This window comes from Protopterus annectens, chromosome 10.part0 (assembly GCF_019279795.1).
Source record: "Protopterus annectens isolate FY-2018-M chromosome 10.part0, PAN1.0, whole genome shotgun sequence".
Lineage (NCBI taxonomy): Eukaryota > Metazoa > Chordata > Ceratodontiformes > Protopteridae > Protopterus > Protopterus annectens.
In genome coordinates this window covers 656,908,409-656,934,711 of record NC_056744.1, presented here as the reverse complement: position 1 = coordinate 656,934,711, position 26,303 = coordinate 656,908,409, and the positions used below count along the sequence as shown (strand labels likewise).

Genomic DNA, 26,303 nt, shown 5'->3' with positions numbered 1-26,303 from the left:
GTTCAGCTAACAGCCATTTTAAATTTACTCCTGGGTCAAGACCATATGCCAGTTGCTTTGCTGAGATTATCTAAAGTATTTTTCTGTTCAGTCCTCCACTAAGAGGTCAGATTCCTCCTTGGGATTTGCCTCTTCTAATCTAAGCGTTGAGCAGGGACCCTTTTTCAGCCAGCTGCTACTTATAGACTTAAAGTATCTTTCATGAAAAATACCCTTCTTAGTGGCAGTCACTTCATCCAGAAAACTTTCAGAATTTCAAGCTTTATTCTGCATCCCATTCTCCTGTCTTTCATAAGGACACTGTTTCTTTGCAGACAAGTCATTCTGTCTTGCATAAGGTAGTGTCTGTGCCTAATCTGAACCAGTCAACTCAACTACCAGTTTTCTTCCCAAGTTTCATTAACGAGGGCAAATATATGTTTCATTGTTTAGACCTTCATCACCAATTGAGATTCTATTTGAGCATGACCAAATATTTCAGAAGTTAGATCAGCTTGCTGTGTCCTTCTCTAGAATGAATTTTGGAAAACCAGTTTCCAAGGGGACTATGTCTAGATTACTTTGATTTATATATTTTTTGTACCATGAAAAGTATATGTTTACCTAACAAGCCAGAAGCCCACTCTGCTAGGGCATTTTCTACTTAAACTGCCTTCTTTGGTTGTGCTTCTCTAAATCATATTTGTGCAGCAGCTACCTAGCCCATCACCCATACTTTTGTGTTCCATTGTAAACTAGACATTCAGTTCAGATTTAGGACATCTTTTGGCTCCAGCATTTTGCTGTATATTCTCTCCTGAATACCTCCCATTCTGTCTGACTGGGGACTCTTGTGGTGAATGGAAAAAGACAATATCAGATTTGAAAGTCTTATACTTATAACGTTGGAACCATGTTGTCTTTTTCCCCTCCATCACAACCATCCCTTCCTCCGTTCCCCCTTCCAAATTGTTGCTGGTATATATGGATCTTGGTGGACCTTGTGGGCCAATCCGAAGTCTGTTGTGGAGACCCTTTTGGTCCATTCCTCAATTTCTTCTTAGGGGGACTCTATATGTGCATATTAGAAATGGTTGGTGAAACCTGATCTGATAAGATGCAGGCAGGGTATTATGGGGGAGAAGGAGGAGCTTTGGAGCTGAAGTTCTGAAGTGATGGGCTTGAATCAGATAACCCACTGCCTGAGACAGATTGTAAAAAATACAGATAATCTAGCATTATATTAAGTACATAACTTTGTTTTATCATCATTGCAGTGATGCAGCAGTTTTCTCCTTCTTGTGTTGTCCTGCAGTAGTATCAGATACATGCAGACCAGAGCAGTTCTTAGTGTGAAAACTAAGGCTTTCTGTACCAGTGAGGGTTGGTAGTGGAATTGACTGCTGATACCATTTGAATATGCCCACAGAGTTGGAGGGCAAATAAAATTAGTATAGAAGGTTATCCGTTGGAAATCTCTAGAGTGTTCTATCCCATAGTTCTCAACATCAGATGTCACAAATATCAGGGAAGAACAAGATAGACTTCCTTTTGCCATTCCCATTATACTGCAACAAGGGGTTGTTCAAGGACGGTGAAGCATCACCCATGAGTTGTCCTTCCAACCCTCAGCAAGTCTTTGCCAACTGTCTCATACTGCAGTCCTCCTGGATTTTGTGGAAGCAGCATGTGAGGATGTGTCAGGAAGTGGGGAAGATAGTGAGCTGCAATAACTGTGCAAGAGAAGGTATACTGTTTGTGTCACAGTCCGGTCCCCATGAGTATGCCATCACTCTGCATGGGGCCTGGTAAGTCATGCGGCTCATCCCATTCTGGCCCCTAGAGTTGTGTGCTTTCTGATCAACCCATTTACCCAGCTCAGCTGATGTCCAAGTTTGGAGCCTGTCCCCACAGCCACCCCCCACCAAATGGCAAGCAAGGCATGCTTTATTGCTTTTTTCCCCTTGCCTATTTCAGCAAGTGCCCAAACTGCTAATTGAACCACCTAGGCCTGATGACATCATTGATCCTAATGGTGCCCTTTGCATTTTTTCACATGAGGATTTTCCATAGTCTACTTCTCACTCTGTGAACCCAGCGCATTTGTTTCCTCCCCAGAACCATCCTAATAACAGACTCATGCAGGAAACACTTGAGATGGTGGTTACAATCTTCAGTGGTCTACCCAGGATAACCCTTCCTAACTTCTGCTCCCAGTAGTGATCGTAGTCACAAATGCTCCTTAAGATGGCCATGAGGGCATTACAAGCGAACAGTGGTTTAAGGTCTATAGGCATACAAGGAGACCAATACTTATGTAAATGTCTGGAAGCTGAGGGCAATTCTCCTTGTTACTGGAACTTCAGGATTACCTTCCCCAGGGTGTGATATCTATCTAAACATATGATAGCTTGGTACATGCAAACAAGGGGTTTCAGATCATATCCCTCGTGTTGGGAAGCAGTGAGGGTTTGGCAGTGACCTTGCACTGTTTTCTTGTGTCAACACACATCCAGCAGTACTCTGTTCCCTAACAGACTGGCTCAGTAGATCTCTCCTGATCCATCATGAGTGGTTCCTCAGTCTAATAGTAGCCAAGCAAATTTTCAGTCACTGGGGCACACCTTACTGTGACCCATTTGCTTCCTCTTGCAACACCAAATGCTGCAACTACTTTGCCTTGATTCCTTCTCAGGGATAGTCACCGAGAGACCCTTGGTGACAGGAATGCCTTCCCAATCTTCTATGTGCTTACCCACTCCTACTCCTGATACCCAGAGTCCTACAGAAAACAAGGAAGTACAAGGTAACCGACATCCTTATAACCCCCTTCTGGCCCAGACAGATGCAGTTCCCCCTTCTTAATCCTCATCTCAGGGAGCTTTTCTTGCTCTTGGATCTGATCTCTTACTCTTCTGGGAAGATTCTATCAGACCTTCACAACTTGAAACTGACCCTTTGGTTCTCCACTTTTCGTAATTGCCAACGATAAGTCCCTGTGTGTAGAGGTAGTAAGAATTATAACAGCAACTCAGAAATACTCTGTTAGTAGTAAGTGGAAGAGATTGTCTCATGGGCCTACCTTCAGAACATCATCCCCTTTTTCAGCACCAGTCTCCGACATTCTCCATTTGCTGGCTACTCTGTTTGACTCTAATCATAGAAAAACTAGAACCAAAGTACAGCTGGCTGCTGTTTCAAATTTTCAAATTAGTGCTTTAAAAACATATTAGCTTTCCGTAAGCTTTGCAAGGCCTTTCTCAAGGAACTTCTTGCTTAAGCCTCCCATCAGAGATCCGGTTCTGTCTTGGGAGCTTAACTAGTCTTAAATGCTTTGACTAAGAGGAAGCTTCGTACCAGACTTTCTCTGTGGAGCTAAAACATCTTTCATGGAAAACTATTTTGTAAGTAGCTATCACTTCAGCTAGAAGAATTTCTGAGCTCCAGGCATTGGTTCATAGGTGTGTACTAGGCTAATGGCCCTGGAGCCTTTGCAAGCCTAGCCCATAGGATTACCCTGGCATTGTGCCACCCAACCTTAATTCCCAGGGCCTCTGTTGAGTAGAGCCACTGGAGTGATCCCCCGGGAGAATTTTCTATTTCCCATCCACTTATCTAGATTTCTCTTGAAGAGGGTCAGTGAGGCGCTCCGCTTGAAATGTATGGGAAGTCTATTTCATAGCATGGGCAGTATCTGGGTTATGAACCTGTCCCCCGAGCGTGTTCTATTGATTGCGGTAATGAGGTTGAGGTCTCTGGAGTGTATAGTGTGGAGGGATTGGGATTTCTGTAGATGTAGCATTTCTAACAGAGCTGGGTCAGACATGGCTTTGTAAGTCAAGCAGAGATCGCCTCTAAGTAGGCGATATGAGACAGAGAATAGTTGGAGTTTTTTGAGTCTGTCCATATAGGACAAGTGTTTAAGGCCTAGGATCCTCTTTGTGAGGTACTTTTGCGGCCTCTCCAGTTGTTGCAGGTGTCTAGTGAAGTTATATGCCAAATGGGGCATTGTACTCTATGATTGGCCTAATGAGGGAAGAGTAGAGAGAGACAATGACCTCTTACTTCCTGGATGCAAAACCCTTAGTAATGAGATGTGCCACATAGGAATTTCTGAGCACAGTGGCAATTTGCTGATCAAAAGAGAGGTTGCTGTTAACCTGAGTTCCCAGATCTCTTATGACGCCTTCTGTGTTTAGTGGACTACCATTGATGTGGTAATTCATGGGAACCAGGTTTTTCCCAAAGGGGATGACACATTTCTTTGGCATTGAGCTTAAGGTTATGGTTCTGACACCAGTCATTTATGCAGATCACATTATCTTCATCTCCTCTTTATCTAGTGTTCCACAAATATAGGGTATCTCTAAGGAAGAATCTGTACTTTATTCCAGAGGTGGCTTCTGAATAAAACATTTCACAGCCTGTCCATTTGCTGGTGGCCTTTTCCAACTATGCAAACAAGGGAGAATGCATCCTTTGTACCTTGTTTGTACATAAAAAAATTGTTTCTACCTTCACAGAACCAAGTAATTCAGAAAAGATACTTTGCTATCTGTTTCCTTTACTTCTAAGAAGCTGAGCAGAAGGCTGTCAAGCTGTATTTCCTGGACATAAAACACAACCTACCAAGCCGAGGCCTCACTTTGCTAGAGATGTTGCAACTTGTACTGCCTTCCTCTTCTCCTTTTCAGTAGACTATATTTGCAGTGCTTCCATATGGTCTTCCATGCATATCTTCTTAAACATTATAAATTGGACTGCTTTCCTTGAGGTAAAGCATCTTTTGGTTATGTCCTGAAAGGTCTTCTGTCACGATACTGTCCTGGGTTGATTGTAGCTTGGGATCCTCACCCACAAGTTGGATCAGATAGAATGAGTAGGATACAAAAAATATATACTTACTACGTATAACAATTGAGCCTTTCATTAATGTGTAGCCAATATGGCAACCTTTCCTCCATTTTTCCCTTCTTTGTCTTGAGATCTGAGGGACCATCTTTTTACAGAAACATTGATTTTCCCTAAGATAGTATGGTGATACCTAGTTCTTTTGACATCAAGCTAGATTTGATGTAGTCCAGTCTGTGCACCAGCAGTTGTGGCCACAACATTCCATCCCAATCCTGTTCTTTGGCACCATCAACTGTCCCTGATGTTCTTCGTGTTTCACTGTTGCAGTCATTACATTTGGGTTATCTGCTTGCAGGTAGCCCTCAGTCGGCCTGATTATCAAACTCTTGGGTCCTGCGTCGGTTGCTGTCTCATCTTCCATGACGTCAGGTAGTCAGGGGTATAAAGCATGCAGCTGACACCATTACATCAGTCTTTCTTGCCGTTCGGTGGCCAAAGCAGAAGCAGTTTGCAAGTGCTGGTCAGCCGATTCCTGAAATTTTCATTTTCGAGTTTCAGATCCGAAGTCATCAAAAAAGCTAAGTACCACATTAGGGATCCTTTTTCTTGCTCTAAACCGATGTCAGTAAAATTTAACAATTGTATTACTTGTGAAAGCAAATACCTCATAAAGATTTTCATTCGTACTGCATTCCTTACTTAGGCCCAGACCACGATGTCCCTCACTGTCGGTTTTGTGTCTTATCCAATCCTTGATCTATTCGTTGTCTGTTCATTTTCGCATCTAACTATTTTGGTACTCTGTTCAATTATCCAGAAATGGCTTCGGTAAGCCATCTGACTACTGACATTCAAAGATAAAGACAGAGACAAGACCGCACGGGTCAAAAGCTGCCGACGATGCTTACGTTAAGCTAGTCGCCAGTTTGCTGGTACTCGGTGAGGCGCTTTTGCAGCCCTTGATACCCGCTACTTCCGATAGCCGCGAGATGCTTCTTCAACTATGGAACCTGCGGATGTCTCTACCTTGGATGGGTCCGGAGCCGCTGTGCAGCCACCGGCTTTTGAGGGTGTATTCAGGCCTACTGACTTGCATATCAAACCAACGCCATCTTCTTCTTCAAGGCCTAAAACTCGATCCACGCCTAGAAAACAGACTCCTAGACCGCATGGTCAGGCTCCTGTGCCTAAAAAACAAATAAGAATGGCTGAAGACCTTATTACTCTAATCGGGGGAAGCCATCCTTCTCCCTCGAAGAGACCTAGAACTGATTTTCCTTCTGATTCTTCTGATCAGGATTCTGACATTTCTGTTTCTTCTGATGACCAGGATTTGCCCTTATCTACCTATGAGGATTCTGATGCAGAGGACTCCATTCCCTCTGCTTCCCCTCCAGACGATTTCTCTTTTGGCGAAACTTTGCATACTCTTAAAGAGCATTTCCGCTAGGAAAGCCAGGATTACTCTGACTCCAAAAAGAGGCTTAGGGAATTCTTACTCCTACCTAATCACTGGCCTTTAGCTATCCCTCCTGTACTGGACATTGTAGATGCCTTCTTGGAATATAGCCTGGCCCCAGACACTTTACCTCTGGCTCTTAGGAAACGTGACTGGTATTACAGAGTACCTGACTCTCACAAGTTCCTCTTTAAGACTCCTACTGCCGATCCAGTGACCATTTCACAGGGACCCAAAGGCATTAAGGCTACGACTGCCAAAAACCCTACCCCCTCTGATCGAGATTCCAGGGCCCTGGACAGATTGGGTAAGAAGGTATACACTTATGCTACTTTGGCCATTAGGGCCTTAAATTGCCAGTTTCATATGTTAAAGTATCCGCAGCGTGTTATTGGATTACTTAAACAGAAAATTATGTTGATTCCTGACTGTGATGAAAATAAAGAATTACAGGATTTAATGCATTCTGCTGAACAAGTTGGTAAATATACTTTGCAATGCGGTTTTGATTCCTTAGTCATCTTGCAGAGCTGCTGTCACTGGGTCTGTACTTAGAAGGCATGCTTGGCTTAAGGAGCAACTTTTGCCAGATCATGTTAAAGCTAAATTACTGGATGCTCCCTTAAATCAAGACCACCTATTTGGCAACAAAGCAGAAGTAGTACTTAAAAAGATGGAGAAAAAAGCTAAATCTGTGCAAACTGTTAGATTTCCTGCAAGTACAGCCTCCCAGATTTAGCAGGCACTGGCCTTCTAAGAATTGATCCTTTCCTGTCTCTTCCAGGCCTTCTCAATCCAAACCCAGGACCAGCAGACCACCCAGGATTCAGTCTCAAGGTACTCACAGGCTTAAGCAGTGGGGGGCTCCCACTTCCAAAGCTGGAAGTAGTAAGACACTCCCCCTATAGTAAACTGTCACAATGACTTAACCTTAAACCTTCCAAGCCCTGCTCAACTTCACTGTTGCTTTAGGGGGAAAGATTGCTCTGCATGCAAAAAAACTGGGAACTCATTACCCAAGACAAATGGGTTTTAAATATAGTTTCCCAAGGATACAGATTCCACTTCCACTCCTTACCAACCCCAACCGGTTGGCCAGACCTACCCCCTAATCAGTGGGCAGAAGCTCAACAGCAGGTTCTCTCTCTTCTAAGTATCAGGGCCATTTAACCTGTCCCAGAACAGGAATTGGGGACAAGGTTTTGCTCACGACTTTTCCTGGTACCTAGAAAAGACGATTCCTGGCATCCTATCCTGGACCTGTCTATCCTGAACACCTTTTTGGTAATCCCAAAATTCAAAATGCTAACTCTTCATCAGCTGCTTCCCATGCTAGGCAAAAATGCTTGGTTGGCAACACTGGATTTAAAGGAAGCTTACCTGCACATCCCAGTATGGGAATCTTGCAGAAAATACCTACGCTTCAGCGCAGGTTACATGCACTGTCAGTTCTCTGCACTGCCCTTTGGCTTATCTACTGTGCCCATGGTATTCACAAAGTGCCTAGCTCCAGTCATTGCATTCTGCAGGCAAAGAAATATTCAGATATACCCATACCAGGACGATTGTCTAATTCAGGCAGAAAGCCAGGGCATACTATTAAATTATCTAGCATTTGTAAAGAAACTGCTAACCTCACTGGGGTACACCATAAACGAAATGAAATCACACCTAGTACCCTGCCAACAAATTATATTCCTGGGAGCAAGCTTGAATACAACTTCCCAGATGGCCTACCTCATGCCAGAGAAACAACTTTATTTGACAGATTACTTCAGTCTACTGGCCACAAACACCCAGCTATCTGCAAGGAAAATACTGCAAGCCCTGGGGTTCATGGCATCTTGCATTCTACTAATTCCTTATGCAAGACTGCATGTGAGGAAACTACAGTGGTATCTAAAAAGCCTATGGTGTCAACATTCTCAGGACCTGGAGTCAATGATTCTTATCATTCCTTGTATAAAGACAGAGTTCCTTTGGTGGGCAGAGGCTTGCCACCAAAACAAGGGACTGCCATTTACTTTACCCCCTGCCGCCCAAACCCTAACAACAGATGCATCAGACTATGCATGGGGGGCTCACTTGGCAGGGCAATGCATTCAGGGCAAATGGAACCCAAGTCAAATGCACCTGCATGTCAATCAAAAAGAAATGTTAGCTGTACAGATTTCTCTGACAGCCTTTAAGGACCACATTCTTCCAGGGCAATTATTGGTAAAGATGGACAACACCATTGTTACGTGGTACATAAACAAGCAGGGGGGAACCCACGCATACCCCCTCTGCAGACTAGCCATGGCTCTGTGAAACCACGGCATTGAGTTACCAAGTGGAGCTACAAGCTCAATTCCTGCCAGGCAAGCTAAATACACTGGCAGACGACCTAAGCAGAAATCTCATGGACCCACACAAGTGGAAACTGGAACCAAAAATATTCAACATTCTGAGAAACAAATGGAGGAGCCAAGAAATAGACCCGTTTGCCTCCCGTCAGAACTACCAATTGGACAAATTCTGCACAAGGACTCACCACAGACAAGCTTGGAAAGTGGATGCCCTGTACTTTACCTGGGAAAGCCTCTCAGTTTATGCCTTTCCCCCTCTTCCTCTCCTCTCAAAAGTTCTACTAAAGATCAAACAGGACAAACCGAGGACAATACTCATTGCACCAGACTGGCCACGCCAACACTGACACCCCCTAATGCGCAGTATGTCACTACTGGAACCATGGCACCTGCCTCAGACTCTTTCCCTACTGTCCCAGCAGCAGGGCCAGATTCTGCACCCCCAGCTTCAAACCCTGAACCTGGCAGCCTGGCTAACTACCTGAGTTCTCCTATACCATCCCTCAGCAAGCAAATGCTGGATGTCATCCTAGAGGCAAGGAGGCCTAGTACTGGAAAATCCTACCCTGAACAGTTGAAAAGATTATGTTCCTAGAGCTAGACTTGATGAGCACAGTTTACTGCATATTCTTCAATACTTAACAGAGATGCTTCACAGGGGCCTTACCTTCTCTTCCATTAAAATTCATGCCTCCGCCATTTCAGCACATTATGTAATACTGAGCCACCCCTCTTCTCTCACCCCCTACTGAAACAATTCTTCAGAGGGGCCAAAATTTTAAGACCACCCAGGAGAGCTCCTACTTCTGCCTGGGACCTTAACTTTGTATTGGAAAAGCTCACTCTAGCTCCTCTAGAGCCAGCTACAACTGCAGAGTTGAAATTCCTTTCTTGGAAAACAGCCTTCCTTCTAGCCATCACTTCAGCAAGAAGGGTGTCTGAATTACAGGCCCTCATGGCAGTGGAGCCTTTCATCATCTTTCATGTGGACAGGGTGTCGCTCAGGACCAATCCTTCCTTTATGCCCAAGGTGGTATCCAGTGTGACCATTAATCAGTCCATTAATTTGCCAGCCTTCTTTTCTAAGCCTCAGAACAAAGGGGAACGAATACTGCACTCCTTGGACGTGCACAGACAACTTAGATTTTACTTGGACAGGACCAAGCCTCTCAGGAAATCTGAACAGCTGCTAGTTGCCTTTGCTGCAGGGGCCGAGGGGAATGCCATTTCTAAGTGGATAGGCCATTGCATTCATTTCTGCTATAAGCACCATGGAAAACCTACCCCACAAGGGATAAGACCCAATTCCATCAGGGCTGCATCTACTTCTATAGCCTTTCTCAGAAGTGTTCCTACCAGGGACATCCTAGAAGCTGCTACCTGGAGTTCTGTACATACCTTTATCAAGCATTACCACTTGCCAATTATTTTCTAAATCCAGAGCTGGTTTTGCCACTGCAGACTTGCAGGGCTAATAGCTGGTCCTAATGCTCAATAATGGCCTCCTCCTTCCTTAGCTTTGGGAATCGACCCATATGTAATGACTGCAACAGTAAAACGCAAAGAAAATAGTACATTTGTATACACTTATATAAATGTAGATGTTCGAGTGCATTCACTGTTGAAGTCCTGGTTACCCTCCCTCCAGCCCCTATTGACAATACCTCTCTTCTTGTTTACTATACTTAAGCTTTCTGGTGTGTTTGCCTTTTGTTGGAGATGTAACCTTGAATATAATTGTTTCCCATTAGGGGGGCACCTGACATCTGGGGCAAGAAAAACTGATGTAATGGCGTTGGCTTCATGCTTTATATCCCTGACTACCTGACGTCATGGAAGATGAGGCAGCAGTTGACGCAGGACTTTGATAATCAGGCTGACTGAGTGCTACCTGCAAGCAGATAACCCAAATGTAATGACTGCAACAGTGAATACACTCGAACATCTACATTTATGGTAAGTGTACACAACTGTACTTTCTGATACCAACAAATTTGCATTCAGTTCACTTGATGCCAGTCTCTTCAGTGTCAGGTGAGTCTCAAACCCAAATTTTCAATGCCACATCTTTGGCACTGTTTGTGGCTAAAACTCACTCGTAATTGATTTAGTGTTTGGGTCCTCGACATTTCAGCTACAGTACTGATCTGATTTCTGTGTATTGAGGCTTCAGTCTTCATCACTGCTCACCTCTACCTCAATGAGAGAGGAGTTATTCCCATGGATTGGGCTTCCATTGCATATGGATTATGCATTCGAGACCATGAAGAAAATAATTGCCACCTCCCCTCCCAGGCAGGCAACAGGACTGCCATCAGTATTGGCTTAACTCCTAGGTGTCCCTTCATTAGCTCTTACTCCTATTCATCAAGATCATTTTGAGGGGAGGATGTTTCAAGGTCATTGGAATCAGTCAGAGGCAAAACTTCACTTGATTATTGTGGAGATGAGTGGTCCTCCCAGCGGACACCCTCCATAACAAATGCCAGCAATATCCTGCTCACCAGTCCACAGGATATCAAAGGCCGATTGAAGGAGTACTTCCAGCAACATCTGAATGAAGAAAGCCCCACGGAAGCTGTAGTGGTCTAGATGCAGCTTATGATAGAAGTGGAGGAACCCACCACAGAAGAAGTTAGAATAGCAGTAAGGAAAATTGTCGGGGAAAGCAACAGGCTCAGATGAGGTCCCAGCAGATATGATAAAGATGCTGGGTGAGATATTAGAGAAATGGCTTATGAGGGTACTAATAAGTGTGAGGAGACAGAGCTGTATCCCAGATGACTGGAGATAAGCATAGTAGTTTCAGTATTCAAGAAGAAAGGTGACATTCACTATTGTGGACAGTACAGAGGTATCAAACTCTGTCATATTATATGAAGATTTTGGGGAGGGTGATTGAAAATGAATATGCAGAATAGTAGAACGTAAGATGGGAGATTAGCAGTTCAGATTTATATCAATATGCAGTACAACTGATCCACTGTTTGCAGTGAGACATACACTTGAGAAGAAGCTAGAAATGAGGAAAGAGTTCAACTGGATATTCCTAGACTTGGAAAAAGCATATAAGACGGTCTCACGAAAGCTGATTTGGTCAGTCTTGTGGTGGTTTGAAGTCCCAAAAACATTAGTTAAAGTAGTGCAACCTATGTACAAGGACACAGATACTCGAGTATAAACAGTGTTTGGTCTTTCAGGGGGTTTCCCAGTGGGAGTGGGTGAGCATCACGGTTTAGTTCTGAGCCCACTGCTGTTCATACTGGTGGTAGACTACGTTAGCAAACAGGTTGGAGGGGACAGATAAAGAAAGTTGCTGTATGCAGATGATATGGTATTACAGGCAGACTCTGTACAAGAACTTCAGCAAAACATAGGAGAATGGAATGCAAAGCTGAAGGCACACGGGATGAAACTGAGTACAGATAAGACCGTTGTAATGGCAGCAAATGGGAGAAATCTGAAGAAGCTGAGAATTGAGATAGAAGGGAAAACAGTGGAACAGGTTAACAGCTTCAAATATGTGGGAGGTGTGGTTGAGGAGAAATAAAGTCTGAACGAGGAGATCAAAGCTAGACTCAGAGGAGCTGCAGCCAACTGGCACAGTGTGTCAGCTGTAGTGTGTGGCATAAGAATGCCAAATAAGTTGAAAAATAAGGTGTACAACACAGTGATGCAACCCATACTACTGTATGGTACTGAAACCTGGGCAGTAAAAGAAGAGCAGTTGCAGAAGCTAGAGGGGATTGAGATGAAATGCCTGAGATGGATAGTAGGGTCCACACGCACACACTGATAGATCGAATGAGGACATAAGTGCAAAAGCCAAAGTAGCTCTGTTTGCAAAGAGAACAGAAGGCATCCAGCAAAGAGATGAATGGATTCTGAGAGAGACGTGCGACATTCAGGTATGAGTGTCAAAGAAGGTAGGAGAGTGGCATTTAATAGACAGATGGTGGCAGTTGACAGACCACCCCAACCCCATGTAAAAAAAATGGAAAAAGATGGGTTGTTGATGATGGAGCGGCCCTCCTAGCATTGGAGGAATTTCAGGTCTTGTGATCTCCAGGCTTGGTTACTGTACAATCAGACATGTCACTGGCGGGTGCTACATCAACAAACAAGTAGGGGAAACCAAGTCTTTACCTGTTGCCAAGAAGCCATGAGAGTGTGGCAGTTGGCTCTAGATTCCGATATCCTACTGGTGGCAGTGCATATACCAGTGAATTCCAACTTGTAGCAGACAGAGTCATTAGGTGTATTACATCATGAGTGGTCCCTGAACCAGGCAGAAGCAAAAGAAATTTTCAGTCAGTGAGGTCTACTTTGCTGTGAATCTTTGCTTCTCCCTCAGATCCCAAGTGCAAAAACTGCTTTGCCATAGCTCGTCTTCTGGGACAGAGTCACCTAGAGCAGCTGTTGTCTGCTAGTGCCCCCTGATTTTCTGTATACCTTTCCTGTTCTACCCATTTACAAAGTTTCTTCAGAAGGTGTCTGCCTGCATATCAGTGATGATCTTAATTGTTTTTCTGCCTGAGACAGATTTGGGTTCTCTTGTCCTTACCTAAAGAAATCCCCTTGGCTTCTAGTTCCATGTGCCAATCTACTCCCACCCCTCACATGGACCTTCGCAACCTTAGAACTGCATGGTTTCTCCACTTCCCTCAATGGCAGAATACTCTTCCTTTTTCTGAGAATGTAATTCATATTCTTTCTTCTCAGAAGACATCTGCACACTATATCCAAAAGAGAAAGTAGAAATGATTCTCTACATGGGCCCCTAGTCTGGGATTTTACCTATAGTCCGTCTCCATGGCAGATGTTCTACATTTTCCAGTCTTTTCTTTTTGATTCAGGTTCAAGCTGTTCTAAATTTGAAATGCAATTTGCTGCTTTCTGTAATTACCATTCAGGTTTTCAGCATGGAACATTAGCTTCTCATAAGTTGTACCAAACCTTTCTTAATGGAGTGTTTCTTCTCTGATTTCCCATTAAAGACGTCATTCCACCATGGGATTTGAACTTGGTTCAGGAAGACTTAAAGCGCCTTTTGAATGAGCTTCCTCCATGGACCGTCAGTATTTGTCATGAAAAACATTTCTTGTAACCATTACATCGGTTAGATGACTATTGGAACTGCACACCTTTTCAGTACCTCCTCCTTACGTGATCTTCAGTAAAGATGTTGTTACCATGAGAACCAACCCTTCCTTTAGTGTTTCTGTTGGAAGTCATCTTAAGAAAAATTAATCCGTCAAGCTGCCTGTGTTTCCAAATTGTTCTAACAAAGGAAGAGTACCAAATACATTAAATGTCCAGTGGCAACTCGGGTTCTATTTACACAGAGCCAAACCATTTATAAAATGAGATTTAGCCATTTGTATCATTTGCTTCAGACAAATTGGGATTGAAAATAGCCATCTGTGAAGAGTTTATTTGGTTATTTGATTGCATCTTGTTTGTCTACTCTACTGTTAACAATACTTTGACTTCAAGAGAAAAAAGTTCATTCTCCAAAGTCTATGGCTACTTCTGTGACCTTTTTCAAAAATTCTTCCATTGATGAATATTTGTGCAGTACACAATATACCTTTTCCAAACGTTACAACCTGGACTAGGACTAGAGCTGTTTTTGGTGCTTTGGTTCTTACAGATATTCTGACTTGATTCTGCCTGAGTGATGGTAGTGGTGGTGCAGCAGTTAGCGTTGTCTCCTCACAGCAAGAGGTTCTCTGGTTCGATTCTTGGCTGGGAGTACCTTCTGTGCAGAGTTTGCATGCCCTCCCTGTAGTCGCATGAGTTTCCTCTGGGTGCTCCAGTTTCCTGCCACTTTCCAAAGACATGGAGTGAGTGGATTGGGCACTCTAAATTCTCCATATGTGCAAGTGTGCGCATGAGTGAGTGGTACAGATGAACTATCATGGCAGGGCTAGTCACCTGATGGTGTAGAGCTTGGCTTGAGCTGATTGTCACTGTTGAAGTGACACCATGACCCCATGTGCAAAAATGAGAAAAAGGGGTTGAGGATGAATGGATGGATGGATTCCGCCTGAGATCCAGGAAAGCTAGGGATTTTGTATCAACTGACTAATCCGATGGACTGATAAAATAGGATATCCAAATTATGTATTTATCATAATGCTGGATGCTTTTCATCCACATCCGTATGGTAATACATCCCTCCTTCCCTCTGTCCGCCTACCAGATTGACTTCTGTTTTATCAATATACTGCTGTTCTCGTACTACATGTGGTAACTAGGCAGCAAACTTGATCTAAAAGGAGGTTCACAAGAGATTGTGGGTAAAGTTTGTAGATGCTCAAGGCACTAGAGCACTAACAAATGGCCAGATTGGATCAAAGTTACATCTCTGCTGTCATATCAAACGGACTTGGATGAAAGGGATCCAGCTTTAGGATAAGCACATAACTGAGGTTTTTTATAATCCCACTGGCTCACTTTAATGTGGGAGTGGTTTAATGTTCTTTCCCACAGATGGTCAGACCGAGTATTCTGGTGAGTTTGTTGAAGTGGCATTTATGACATACGATGTTTTCTTCAGCATCTTGAACTGCTTTTTATGTTCTGTATTTATTTCAGTATCTAATAGAGTGATGATTTTTTTTAATTTTTTTAGTGAAAGTTCAAGTATGTTTCATCAAAGTCCTCTTTAGTATTCCTAAATACAGAGGAGGTGATGAAATGGCATGAAATAGCATTTGATGGTTTGGACCAAATCATAAACCTAATGATTGTTTATGGATTTATAGCCCCATCTCATGGGAGGTGCAAGAGAGTGCATTTTCCTGCAACATATTACTACAGTTCCAATTGTTTTATTCACTGAGAGGGAAGTTTCGCTGAAACATGTTTCTGTGAAGTGCCATGGATCTAGGTATTGGCTTTCGGTGTGACCCCATTTACTGTATTCTGTAGTTAGGCCATAAATTCCAAGGGTTGGTGCAGAATTTGAAAGTAAAGTCAAGTGGATTTTTATATTCTCATCCATCTTTGATGTTCAGCTCAGTATTTCGGTACTGAGTTCGTCTTGCTAAATGAGAAGCCTGAAAAGGGTAGGTAAGTTGAGTTGCATCCACTCTAATGTCATTCTCCCAGGGCTTTTCATTCAGCAGGGAAGCTGCACTTTTTTCACTATAGTGGTGCAGTGGGTCTTTTTTTTTTTTTTTTTTTTTTTTTTTTTTTTTTTTTTTTATTATGTACTTTTAATGTCAGGAGGAGGTCTTTCTTTGCTTTTTCATGTGTAAAAATCTAAGAATGAGTATGTCTACCCCTCTCTTTGTTGGCAGTACTTCAGCATTGTCGATGAATGCTATGAAGAAAGAAAAATTCAAAGAAAACTGCTGCAAATGTTTAGTTGAGGGCTTACTATGCATACAGAATAGCTGTACTTAATGAATGCCCTGTTGACTGGGTTGAATGAGAATCTCTTGAACTTATTGGCGGCTACAAGCATAACTGACCTTAACTGTATTTGCCTTGTAACCAACCTATTTTTTGCTTCAAAATGAAGCTCAGTTGTCCTGTTTTTAAGAAGTGATGTTATACAGAAAATAATCAGAAGGTGCAGCTTGTGTCTTTTGAGATAATTTGTTTACTTTTGTCTTCCACAGTATCTTGAAGTGCACTTAAAATTCCTGGCATTTTTTTTGCAAGAAGCCACACTGTATTTAGGATGGAACCGAGCCAAAGAGATCTGGGAGTGCCTTGTAACTGGACCGGATATCTGTGAATTAGATCGAGAGGTATGTTTTTTCATTGTTCCACAATTTGTTAAAGTGTGGTGAATTACACTTTTAAAACATGAATTGGGAAACAATTACACCTAGCGCTCAAAAAAAAAAAAAAATGGTAAAGAAAATGAAAAAGATTTTTGACAAGTGTTTCTTCAGCACTACATCTTTGATGTATGTTCCTTTGACAATTCTGCTTGACAACGTTATTAAGAATTTCCACATTTCTTGGTCAGCTTAAGTAAGTGTTTGTATTTTAGGTGCATTGACAGTGAAAGTGCACTTTACATCCCACTTCTTTTGCTGCTTAAAGTGAGGCGGTCAGTCCGCTTTTATTTTGTGAGCTTCATTTCTTTCCTAGACTTGATAATTTGAATCATTAAGTAGGAAACCTGTGTTATCTTTGTTTTATCCAAGGATAAGTAAGTTATTAGTGCACTACTTGATTCTGCTTATTACCAGCAAGTGCTTTTGAAGCATTTAATAGGCTTCAGCAAAAAAAAAAAAAAAGCTTTCATAGACCACTAGATATTTGAACTGTTACAAGCACCATTACTTCTTGCCTTCTTTTGATAAGAATAAAAATTAGAGAAAATTAAACATTTATTAGAGGCTATGTTATGTAAAGAAAAATGGAAACAGGCTCCTTAGAAAATGAGGTCTAAAATAAGCTTTTGTCCAAAATAAAAGGTGCTCATTTTTGGGAAGAAGTGAACTAGGTCAGATAAATGCTCTGAAGAATGAAAAACTCAAAAGAAATATGCTGCAAGGGGTTTGTTAAGGAATTTCTGGACATAGAGGATAGCTGTGCTGGATGAATGCCCTGTTGAATGAGACATCTACTATGCCTTTATTTTGCTAGGGGCTGTGACGTCCCTCCTCTGGGCCAGTAACAAAGGTGCCTAAATCCTCACCAGTGGGAAACTTTCACTTAGAACAAAAATGGATGCACACAGTATTTTCAGATGTAGCTGTCTGCACAAAGCACAATTTCCCTTGAGCACACAGGGAGCACACTCCAGATCTGGGGCTAGACTTCCTGTCCAGGTCCCAAATAAAACTCCACCTTTTTGTCTGCAGAAACCAGTGGTCTGTCCCTGTTCCAAATAGGTGACACACACAGACACACACACACACACCCCAGATTTACCTGCTATACCATCTCTACCCAGACTATAAGGTAGATTCACTGCCACCAGCCACTTTAAGGCTGTTACCAGGGTACCCAATTACTCTTTGTGAAATTAATAATTATACAAATGGTAGTATTAACCAAGCAGCAAGACGTTAAGAAGCATGAGGCCTACAGTGCCACCAAGTAAATGCAATGCTGTCGAGGTTGAATTGTTTTTTAAAAACAGTCATAATGAAAAGCAGAGATGTATTTAATATTAAATAAATTATGAAACATGAAAATACTGAGTATCTGTTTACAATGAACACCAGCGTTTTAGTTCACAGGAAGTATAAAAAATAACGCAAATGGAAAGACTCTGATCTCTACAGAAAAAAAGTATTTAGTCTCACTATTTTCCTAACTGACTGAAGAATTACTGTTCCCTGCTTACTTACTAGAGCAAGGCAAGATGAAGTGGATGAGTGTCTTTGTCACTTACAATAACAGAGTGATGAGTGTCACTATCACTTTTCTCACTAATATCTACATATGGTTTCAGTGCTGCCTATAGAATGACATCAAATCTGGTCACCTGACTCTTGTTCCCACACTACCCCCCCGACTAGAAGCTGAACCAGGATCTATCACAGATGTGTCACAATACACACCTAGGGCTTTGCTAAGATATCTGGAGACTGAAAAACAATTCCAACCCTTCCTTTTCCCTGAATTTTAGAGCAGGAGTTTCATTAGTGATTAAAGCTGCCAAGAACTCTGTAGCTGGTCAGACACATTCTGGTAAGTGGAAGAGGTTCTTTTAACAGAGATCTTCTATCTTGCTCTTAACATGCAGTATTGTGTGACTTTTATCAGACATGTATATGAATTGGTGATTATTTGTTTCGTAGTCCTTATGTCCGTCTGTGGTATTTTTGTCCATGGTAGGACTGTATCCTGGAACAAGTGGATCAAGTAGGTCCTTAGCAGTTGCCTCCTACTGCGCCTCTAGGTGTCAAATTATGCTTGTTCATATTTGCATTAATAATTCCAAAACCATTCTATATACAAGGTATCAGAATATTTTATCTTTACGCATATATAATGGCAAGCACAAATGTATTGATATTTGACCTGTGTCAGTGAGAATTTGGTGGAATTGTAAGGTGATAATGTCATTTTTTAAAGGCTCAAACCACATCCACGGGGAGTTAAAGGTACACACGCAAAAGAGCTGCACTGGAGAGAATGAGTTAAAGTAGTGAGTTAAAGGGATTTATGCTTCAGACATCCTTTTAAGAATGCTTCTCCTTGGAGCTTGAATTTTAAGATTGATGTATTTGTTCATAATGTCAAACCTTCTGGTTTGATGTGTGAAGTTATTGTCATGGAAGACATGTCTTCGTGGTTATTTCTGTTCACAAGATCTCAGAGCTTCAGATCCATATTAGATGAGCAGTGTCCATATTTTTCTGGAACCAGTCCCTTCATCTTATTTTGTTCTTTTCAGAAACAAGTTCCAGGTGACAGAGCATATATCATATCCTGGGCTTTTCTGGTCAACTCACTTTTTAGTTGAAGTGAATCCATGAATTCAGGAAGATGGAAGCACTGTTTCCATCTTTCTCTTGAGAGAGGGAGGGTCATGCATTTATTAAACAAAGTTATTTCCAAGTGTGTGGCTAATTGTGTTATGTTTTGCCATTAAGCTGCAAACCAACCATTGGACAATGCTTCTGCCTGTACTGGAGGGGTGATTCCTTCTAGAGTGCTTCCTTAAAGAATGTTTCCATTGTGAATGTTTGTCAATCATGTTTGGGATTTGTTTCCTAACTTTAGAAAGTATTGCTTGAATTCTGACTCTTGGAGTCATGCACTTTTAGGCAGCTTGATGTTATAGAATTTGGCCTTCTGAGATGGTCTTTTGTACCTGTTTTGGCTGTGGACTCTGAAGAGTTTTTTTTTTTGGTAGTTTGGGATTCATTCCACCACTCATCCCACTGAGGGTGGACTGTGAGTATCTGACATAACAGATAATTTGTCACCATATCAGTTGATCTGCTTGAGAAGTCCTTTTTATTTGGTATTTGTTATCCACTTGATGTTTAAACACACTGCCTTACTTGGCATATGACTAATGGTGTTCTGCTACCTTCCTTCTGGTAGACTACTAAAGGTCAGAGTCCCTCCCACAGTCTGCCTGCGGGTGTGATGGACCAGTTGCCTGCGAGTACAGGGACTCCCTTACAAACCAATGTTCCAGGGCAACAGTCTCGGACTCTGTTTTCACCCTAGCTGGTGGCTATGGCTAGATCCTTTATCACTCCTACTCCCTCCTTCAACCACCCCAGAATCCTGATTTTGAAGGGGATGCAGAATCTGAGGTTTTGTCTATATCATAGTCTGACTAGTCAGTTTCCTTTGAGAACAAACCAATTCATTAACATGAACAAATGAGTTCTTTTTTCCATACACTGTCTAGATTTGGGGATGTATTCAATTGGGAGCAATCATCAGCTCCTCTTGAGATCAAAAAGGTGTATGATTTTTGAGAGGGGTGAGGCCCCATACATGGCAGCCTTCCCTCCGTTGATCTCTGCATTGGAGGATGATTTTAAGAAAGCCTACAGTTTGCAGTCATCAGCCCCTCTTGAGATCAAAAGTGTTTTAGATATTCAGGTTGTGCTTAGCCATGCCTTCACGCCCCCTTGTCTGCAGGCCCTGCTTCTGTGTCCCCAGCTACCTTACCAATAAAAAGACTATGTCTTCATCAAAACCAGTCCCAAAAGATAAAATAGACAAGTGGCTAGAATCTTAGGAAAGAAGCTGGAGCAGTCCAGCACAGTAGCTTTCAAAGTGTTTAATTACCAGTGTTTAAGTGGTTGTTTGTGTTGAGGTGTGCATATAGTTTAGAAAAGTTTGCTGCATCGATACCTGCTGAGCAGAAAGACTATGTGAGAGAGAGTGATTCCAATGGGTCTCAAGTGTTTTAAATATGCTGTAAAGAAAGTCTTGGGAGAGGGTGGGTACTATGCTTAGAAATGTAGCAACATTGGTGATGGTAATGAGTTATCCTTGGCTGCACAGCCAAACTTTTCTGAGTTACAAAATGAGATTATGAATGTCCAGCTTGCTTATGATTTTGAGTGGTAGGTTCTGTAACTAATCAGATCCTAAAATACTGGGATGGCAGGGATAAAGTGATACAAGGGGTATCTAAAATGTTCCATATCCCCAAGTCCCCCCGGGAAGCATTTTTGGTGACCCTACAAAGAGAAGCCCCAGCCCGACCAAAAAAAACAAAAAAGGAAATGGCAGGAAGAGAACTCTGCCAAACCTAACAAAGGGTTCTTCTCCCAAAAAGGATGGCCTTCTTTCAAAACTTTTAATTGCTGTGTCTCAGCTGCTGTCATTTCCCAAAAAAGAGTAGTCGTGGGAACAGGTGTTGGACATATCCTTCTGAAAATGTGTGTCAAGGTCTCAAAGTTCAAGATGTTCGCCCTTCAGACAGTGCTTTGTCTCTTGCTTGACCACTGCTTCATTGTGACCCTGGATTTGAAGGAAGTGCGTCATCATATCCCTTTTGCTAATCACTTCAGGAGATATCTGAGATTTGTTGTCCCTGGTTCTCATCATCATTTCTATGCATTGCCCTTTGGCCTATCCACTGCACCTTGAGTGTTTGCCAAATGCCTTGCTCTTGTAGCAGCTCATTGACTGACTATTGATATTCATAGTTTTCCTTACTTGGATGGCTTGCTGATCTGTGCAGAATCTACATTCAGGTGTTTGGAATTGTTAGACAAGGTCTTGACCTTGCTTTCCCAGCTAGAGTTCAAGTTGAGCCTTCAGAAGTTGTGCCTCATACTCTCACAAAGGACTCTTCTTACTGGGCTACTTAATAGACCGTGAAAAAAAGAATGTCTTTTCTCCCAAGAGACAAGGTCCTGTCCTACCCGAAGATGTTTCAGGAATTCTGGAGGAACTTTTCCTCAGCAAGCGATTTCCTAAAAATTCTAGGTATAATGGCATCCAGGTTTCCCATATGAGGAAAATTTAATGGTAAGTACAGTATTGTTGGTCCTAACACCTACATTCCCTAGAATACCAGTTGCTGGTGTGCTGTCCTTCAGACAAGAGTTACAGTGATGGAGAGCACAGTTAAGTTTTAACAGATCTTCCTTTTGTCCCACCTATTCTGGTACAATCTGTCCATGCAGATTTGAACGACTTGACTTTCAGAGCTGTGTCTATGGGAGTGCAAGTGCAAGCTACTTGAAGGCCCAAGGATGCACGTAAGCACATTATGTCTTAGACATGTTGGTTGTGGTCCATGCCTTAAAATTCCCTAATTACCCATGGACTACGAGTCTTCCTCTTGTGATTCCGGGCAAAACCACAGTGATGTGGTACCTCAGTTAAACAAGGGGAGTACAAGGTCATACCCTCAGCATCTATTGGCAGTCGTGACCTAGGAATTAGCTGTACAGCATTCTTTGAGTCTTCAGGCATCATACATTCCATCATGCAAAACATTGTGGTAGACTAAGCAAATTCTGGGTAGACCCGCACGAATGGCAGCTTAAGGCATTGATGTTTCAGGATCTAGTTCAGATGTGGGGAACTCTTGAAACAGATCTGTCAGCCTCAAAACTGACAGCTAGCGAATTTCTGTTCCAGGCATTCTTGCAGCCATGCTTGGAGGACAGATGCAGTCTTGTTCCCTTGGACGGGAATGTTCATATATGCATTTCCAATGAGTAACAAGATACTTGTGAAAATTTAGAAAGAAATGCCAAAGATCATTGTGGTTGACAGTCTGTTGGACTAGGCAATCTTGGTTTCCCTTCTAATAGTATTGGTCAAGGGCAAATGCCACTTACTCACACTCTGTATTTGCTCACATGATCTCAGGGGTGAATGGTGCACCCCAGTTGGAATGACTACAACTGACAGCTTGAACGATTCAATCTTGACTATGTTTAGGTACGCCTTTCTTGAGGATGTGCAGCAGGTTCATAGGTTCATACTAGGCTATCTGCCCTAGGGCATTTATAAGCCTAGCCAGAATGTGTTTGGCTTTCGCCACCCATTTTAAATTTATCTTGCTATGCCCTTTTTCGAGGTTAGTATACTGTGCCTCTGTCTAACAGTGACACAGAAGTGATACCCGGGGTAAACCTACGATCTCCCATCCACTCATCAAGATTCCTCTTGAAGAGAGTCAATGAGGGACTCTGCCTAACCTGGACTGGGATTTTATTCCAGAGTGAAGGGAGCCTCTGGGTTATGAATCTGTCCCTCCGGCATGTCCAATTTATTTCATTGGTAAGGTTCAAGTCTCTCGTAGCTTGATGGGATTTGGATTTTCTGAGGTGCAGCATGTCCATTAATTCCGGGTTGGACATGGCTTTATACGTCGGGCACAGATCACCTCTGAACAGGCGGTATGCCACTGAGTAGAGCTGGAGTTTCTTTAACCGGGCAGCATATGGCATCTGTTTGAGCCCTTTGATCCTCTTGGTGAGGTACTTTTGGGGTCTTTCCAGTTGCTGCAGGTGTCTGGTAAGGTACATCCCAAAAGGGGCATTGTACTCAATTATGGGCCTGATGAGGGATGAGTAAAGAGGCACGATGACCTCCCTGATCTAGATGTGAATCCCTTCATGATTAGGTGGGCTATACAAAATGTTTTTCTAACCAATTTGGCCACGTGGTTGTCAAATGAGAGATTGCTATCAACTTGGGTCCCCAGGTCCCTAATTACTTCTTCTGTACTTAATGGATTACCACCTATGTGGTAATTTGTGGGCACTTTGTTTTTGCCAAAGGGGATGACTATACACTTTTTGGCATTTAGCTTGAGGCCATGGCTCTGGCACCAGTTGTCTGTTTCTATGAGGCCCTTTTGGAGGATGCTTGTGTCGGCTGGAGAGTCGATTATGGCCCAGTTTGCAGTCATCTGCGAACTTGGTCAGCCACAGTCCTTCCGTGTTGGCCTGTACCTCCGAGAAATATATACCGAACAAGAGAGGTCCCAGGACTGAGCCTTGTGGGATACCACTTGTAACTGGTTTGGAGTCTGACATGGCTCCAGCAATTCTAACCATGTGGGTTCTGTCCTTGAGCCAGTTTGCAATCCATCTAGTGACATAGGGGTTTATATTTAAGCTGGTGAGCTTATCTACAATGCCCAAGTGGGGTATTGTATCGAAGGCTTTTGCGAGGTCCAGGTAGGCTCTGTGGACCACCTTCCCTCGTCAATGGCCTTGGTGACTGTTTCAAAGAAATCAACCAGGTTTAAGAGGCAGGATCTGCCCTTAACAAAGCCGAACTGGGTAGGATCCAGTGTCTGTAGGTCCCCAATATCTTTATTTATGAGGTCCATGATGATCCTTTCCATAGCTTTGCAGACCAAGCTAGTCAGGCTTATGGGGCGATAGTTTCCAGGATCCGTTGAGGCACCACCTTTATGGAGAGGGACCACTGTTGCTGTACACCACTCTTTGGGCACATATCTTGTAGTAAGGCTGAGATTGAACAGTAGTTTTATGTTTGGGTTTAGCTCTTCTTGGAGTTCATGTAGGACACAGCCCGGGACACCATCTGGTCCCAGTGATGCTGTGTTTTTTGCTTTGGAGAGGGCGGCTCTTACCTGAGCATCTGAGATGTCAGGGGGGCAGCACTCTGCTGGAATAGATATTTGACCTTTTGGTGGGGGGGGGGGGGAGTTTGCGCTGAACCTGTCAGCTAGGATGTTGGCAATGTCTGTGGGTTCAGTGTATTTTTTGTCATTTTGGACCAATTCTGAGCATATCTGGGAATTACCACCCAGGTTCCTAACATAACTAAAGAAAGCCTTGTGATTATCCTTAGTGTCCTGTGCAATTTTTCTCTCGAAGCTGGCCTTAGACAATTTTATGAGTGCCCGTAGTTTTTTGCTAATACTGATCAGTGATGCCTTCCCATTTTGGGATTTTGCTCTATCATTTAGTAGCTTCCTCCTTCTATTGTATAGTTTTTTTATGGCTGGGGTCCACCAGACAGGACGTCTGCCTTTGGAGGATTGGGTCTTGGTTTTATTTGGGATCGCATGATCCATGCATTCCTGAAGGTGTTCATAGAATGCGTTTATAAAGGATTCTGCGGTCTGGGCGTATTTTCCACAGGCCGGGGCTTTGAAGGATTCCACCTCGGTTTTGAGGAGTGTGAAATTTGCTTTAGAGAAGTTTTTCACTGTGGTTTTCTGGGCAGGGGTGGGGTCGGGATGTGAATATCCAGTGAGATTAGTTTATGGTCTGATCTTACCAGTGAGGGATACACTTCTGGTCTGGAGCATAGAGTCCCCATGTTGGTGATGATCAGGTCCAGTATGTTTTCCCCTCTTGTGGGAGTGGTAACAAGTTGTTTCATAGCATTTGAGTTTATAAATTCTAGGAACCTTTGGGCTAGGGTGTTGGAGCTAGAGTAATGCTGCCAGTCTATGTTTGGGTAGTTGAAGTCGCCCAATATAATGGTGTTTGGAGAGACCTTCATATTTTCCAGTGTTCTCAGAAAGGCCAAGTGGGGTTCCTGGGTTTGGGAGGGTGGTCTGTAGCAGGCTATAAACTGGAAGGCAGTTTTACCCACTGTTAATTGCACATGGATAGTCTCTGATGCTTCGTGCTTTGCCACCAACCTGGAGGTGTGGGTATCTTTGATAGATATCGATACTCCCCCTCCTTTTGTGGTTTGGTCCAAGTTTTGGGGCCGAAAAGCATGGTATGAGGTATAACCTGGTAGTGCTGGGGTGCTCTCGGGAGCCCTGAACCAGGTTTCTGTTACTGCACAGATATCGATGCTCTCCATGCTAAGGAGAGTTTAGAGTGCGTGCATCTTGAGGTTTAGACTTCTGGCGTTGAGTAGCATTACTCTTAGTTTCATATCCCTTGTGATACCTATGGAGGTGGGTTTGTCTTTTGAGCCTTGCCTAAAAAAGGCACTATGGGGGTAGCAAGAGCCTTTGCCAATATCCGAAAGCCCAGGGGTGACAGGTGCAAGCCGTCCCTAGCGAAGCATCGTGGCTTGTCGAGCATATCATCCCAAGCTGACAGGCATTGGATCCCCTTTGAATGACACCAGTACTTAAGCTGTTAAGGTGTTAAAGAAGGCCAGAAAACATGCTACTAGAAAATCTTATGTTTTCAAGTGGGTGAGGTTTTTAAGTGATGCCTAAGTGGGGAATAGAAAGTCTCTTAAGATTAACATCCCTCTGGTCTTGAAATATGTGTTGGCTACTTCAGGATGGCTTATTGTTTGCGTCCATTAAGGTGCATTTAGTGGCTATTTCTGCTTGTCTGCCAGTGGATCCTTCTCTCTTAGTAAAACAGTTCATGAAAGGAGTATTGCATATGAGACACTCTGGCAAGCAAATTCCTCCTTCAGGAAATCTGAAGTATGTCTTGGGCCTTACCACCTATTGAACATGCTATTCACGCTAATCTGTAGCTCTTAACATGAAAAAAATGTTTTGCTTATTGATCTGACATCTGCAAGGGGAGTTTGAACTGTAAGTGCTCATTGTGGGACAACTGTACTTTATCTGCCACAGGGATTGGATTGTGTTATGGACTAAATCCCTTTATCACTCTGAAATTGATCTCAGAATTCACTCTGTCAGGATATCAACCTCCCTGTGCTCTTCCCAGGACCTAAGAATAAGAGACCGAGGATAATTATACCTTGGATTTGCACTGCCAGCTCGGGTACTGCCTTGCAGAACAAACCCCTTCAGAAAGGCAAAGAAAGGTGAACCTGTC

The 26,303-nt window shown here is 42.9% G+C and overlaps 1 protein-coding gene across 1 annotated transcript in view; it reads left to right on the top strand.

Annotated features, from left to right (window-relative positions):
* USP24 (ubiquitin specific peptidase 24) overlaps window positions 1-26,303 on the top strand; it is a 4,679,666-nt gene that overhangs the window by 1,345,189 nt on the left and 3,308,174 nt on the right. The window contains exon 18 of the mRNA XM_044085508.1: window positions 16,272-16,403. Within this exon, the coding sequence (XP_043941443.1) occupies window positions 16,272-16,403 (132 nt within the window). The remainder of the gene's footprint in view (window positions 1-16,271; window positions 16,404-26,303) is intronic.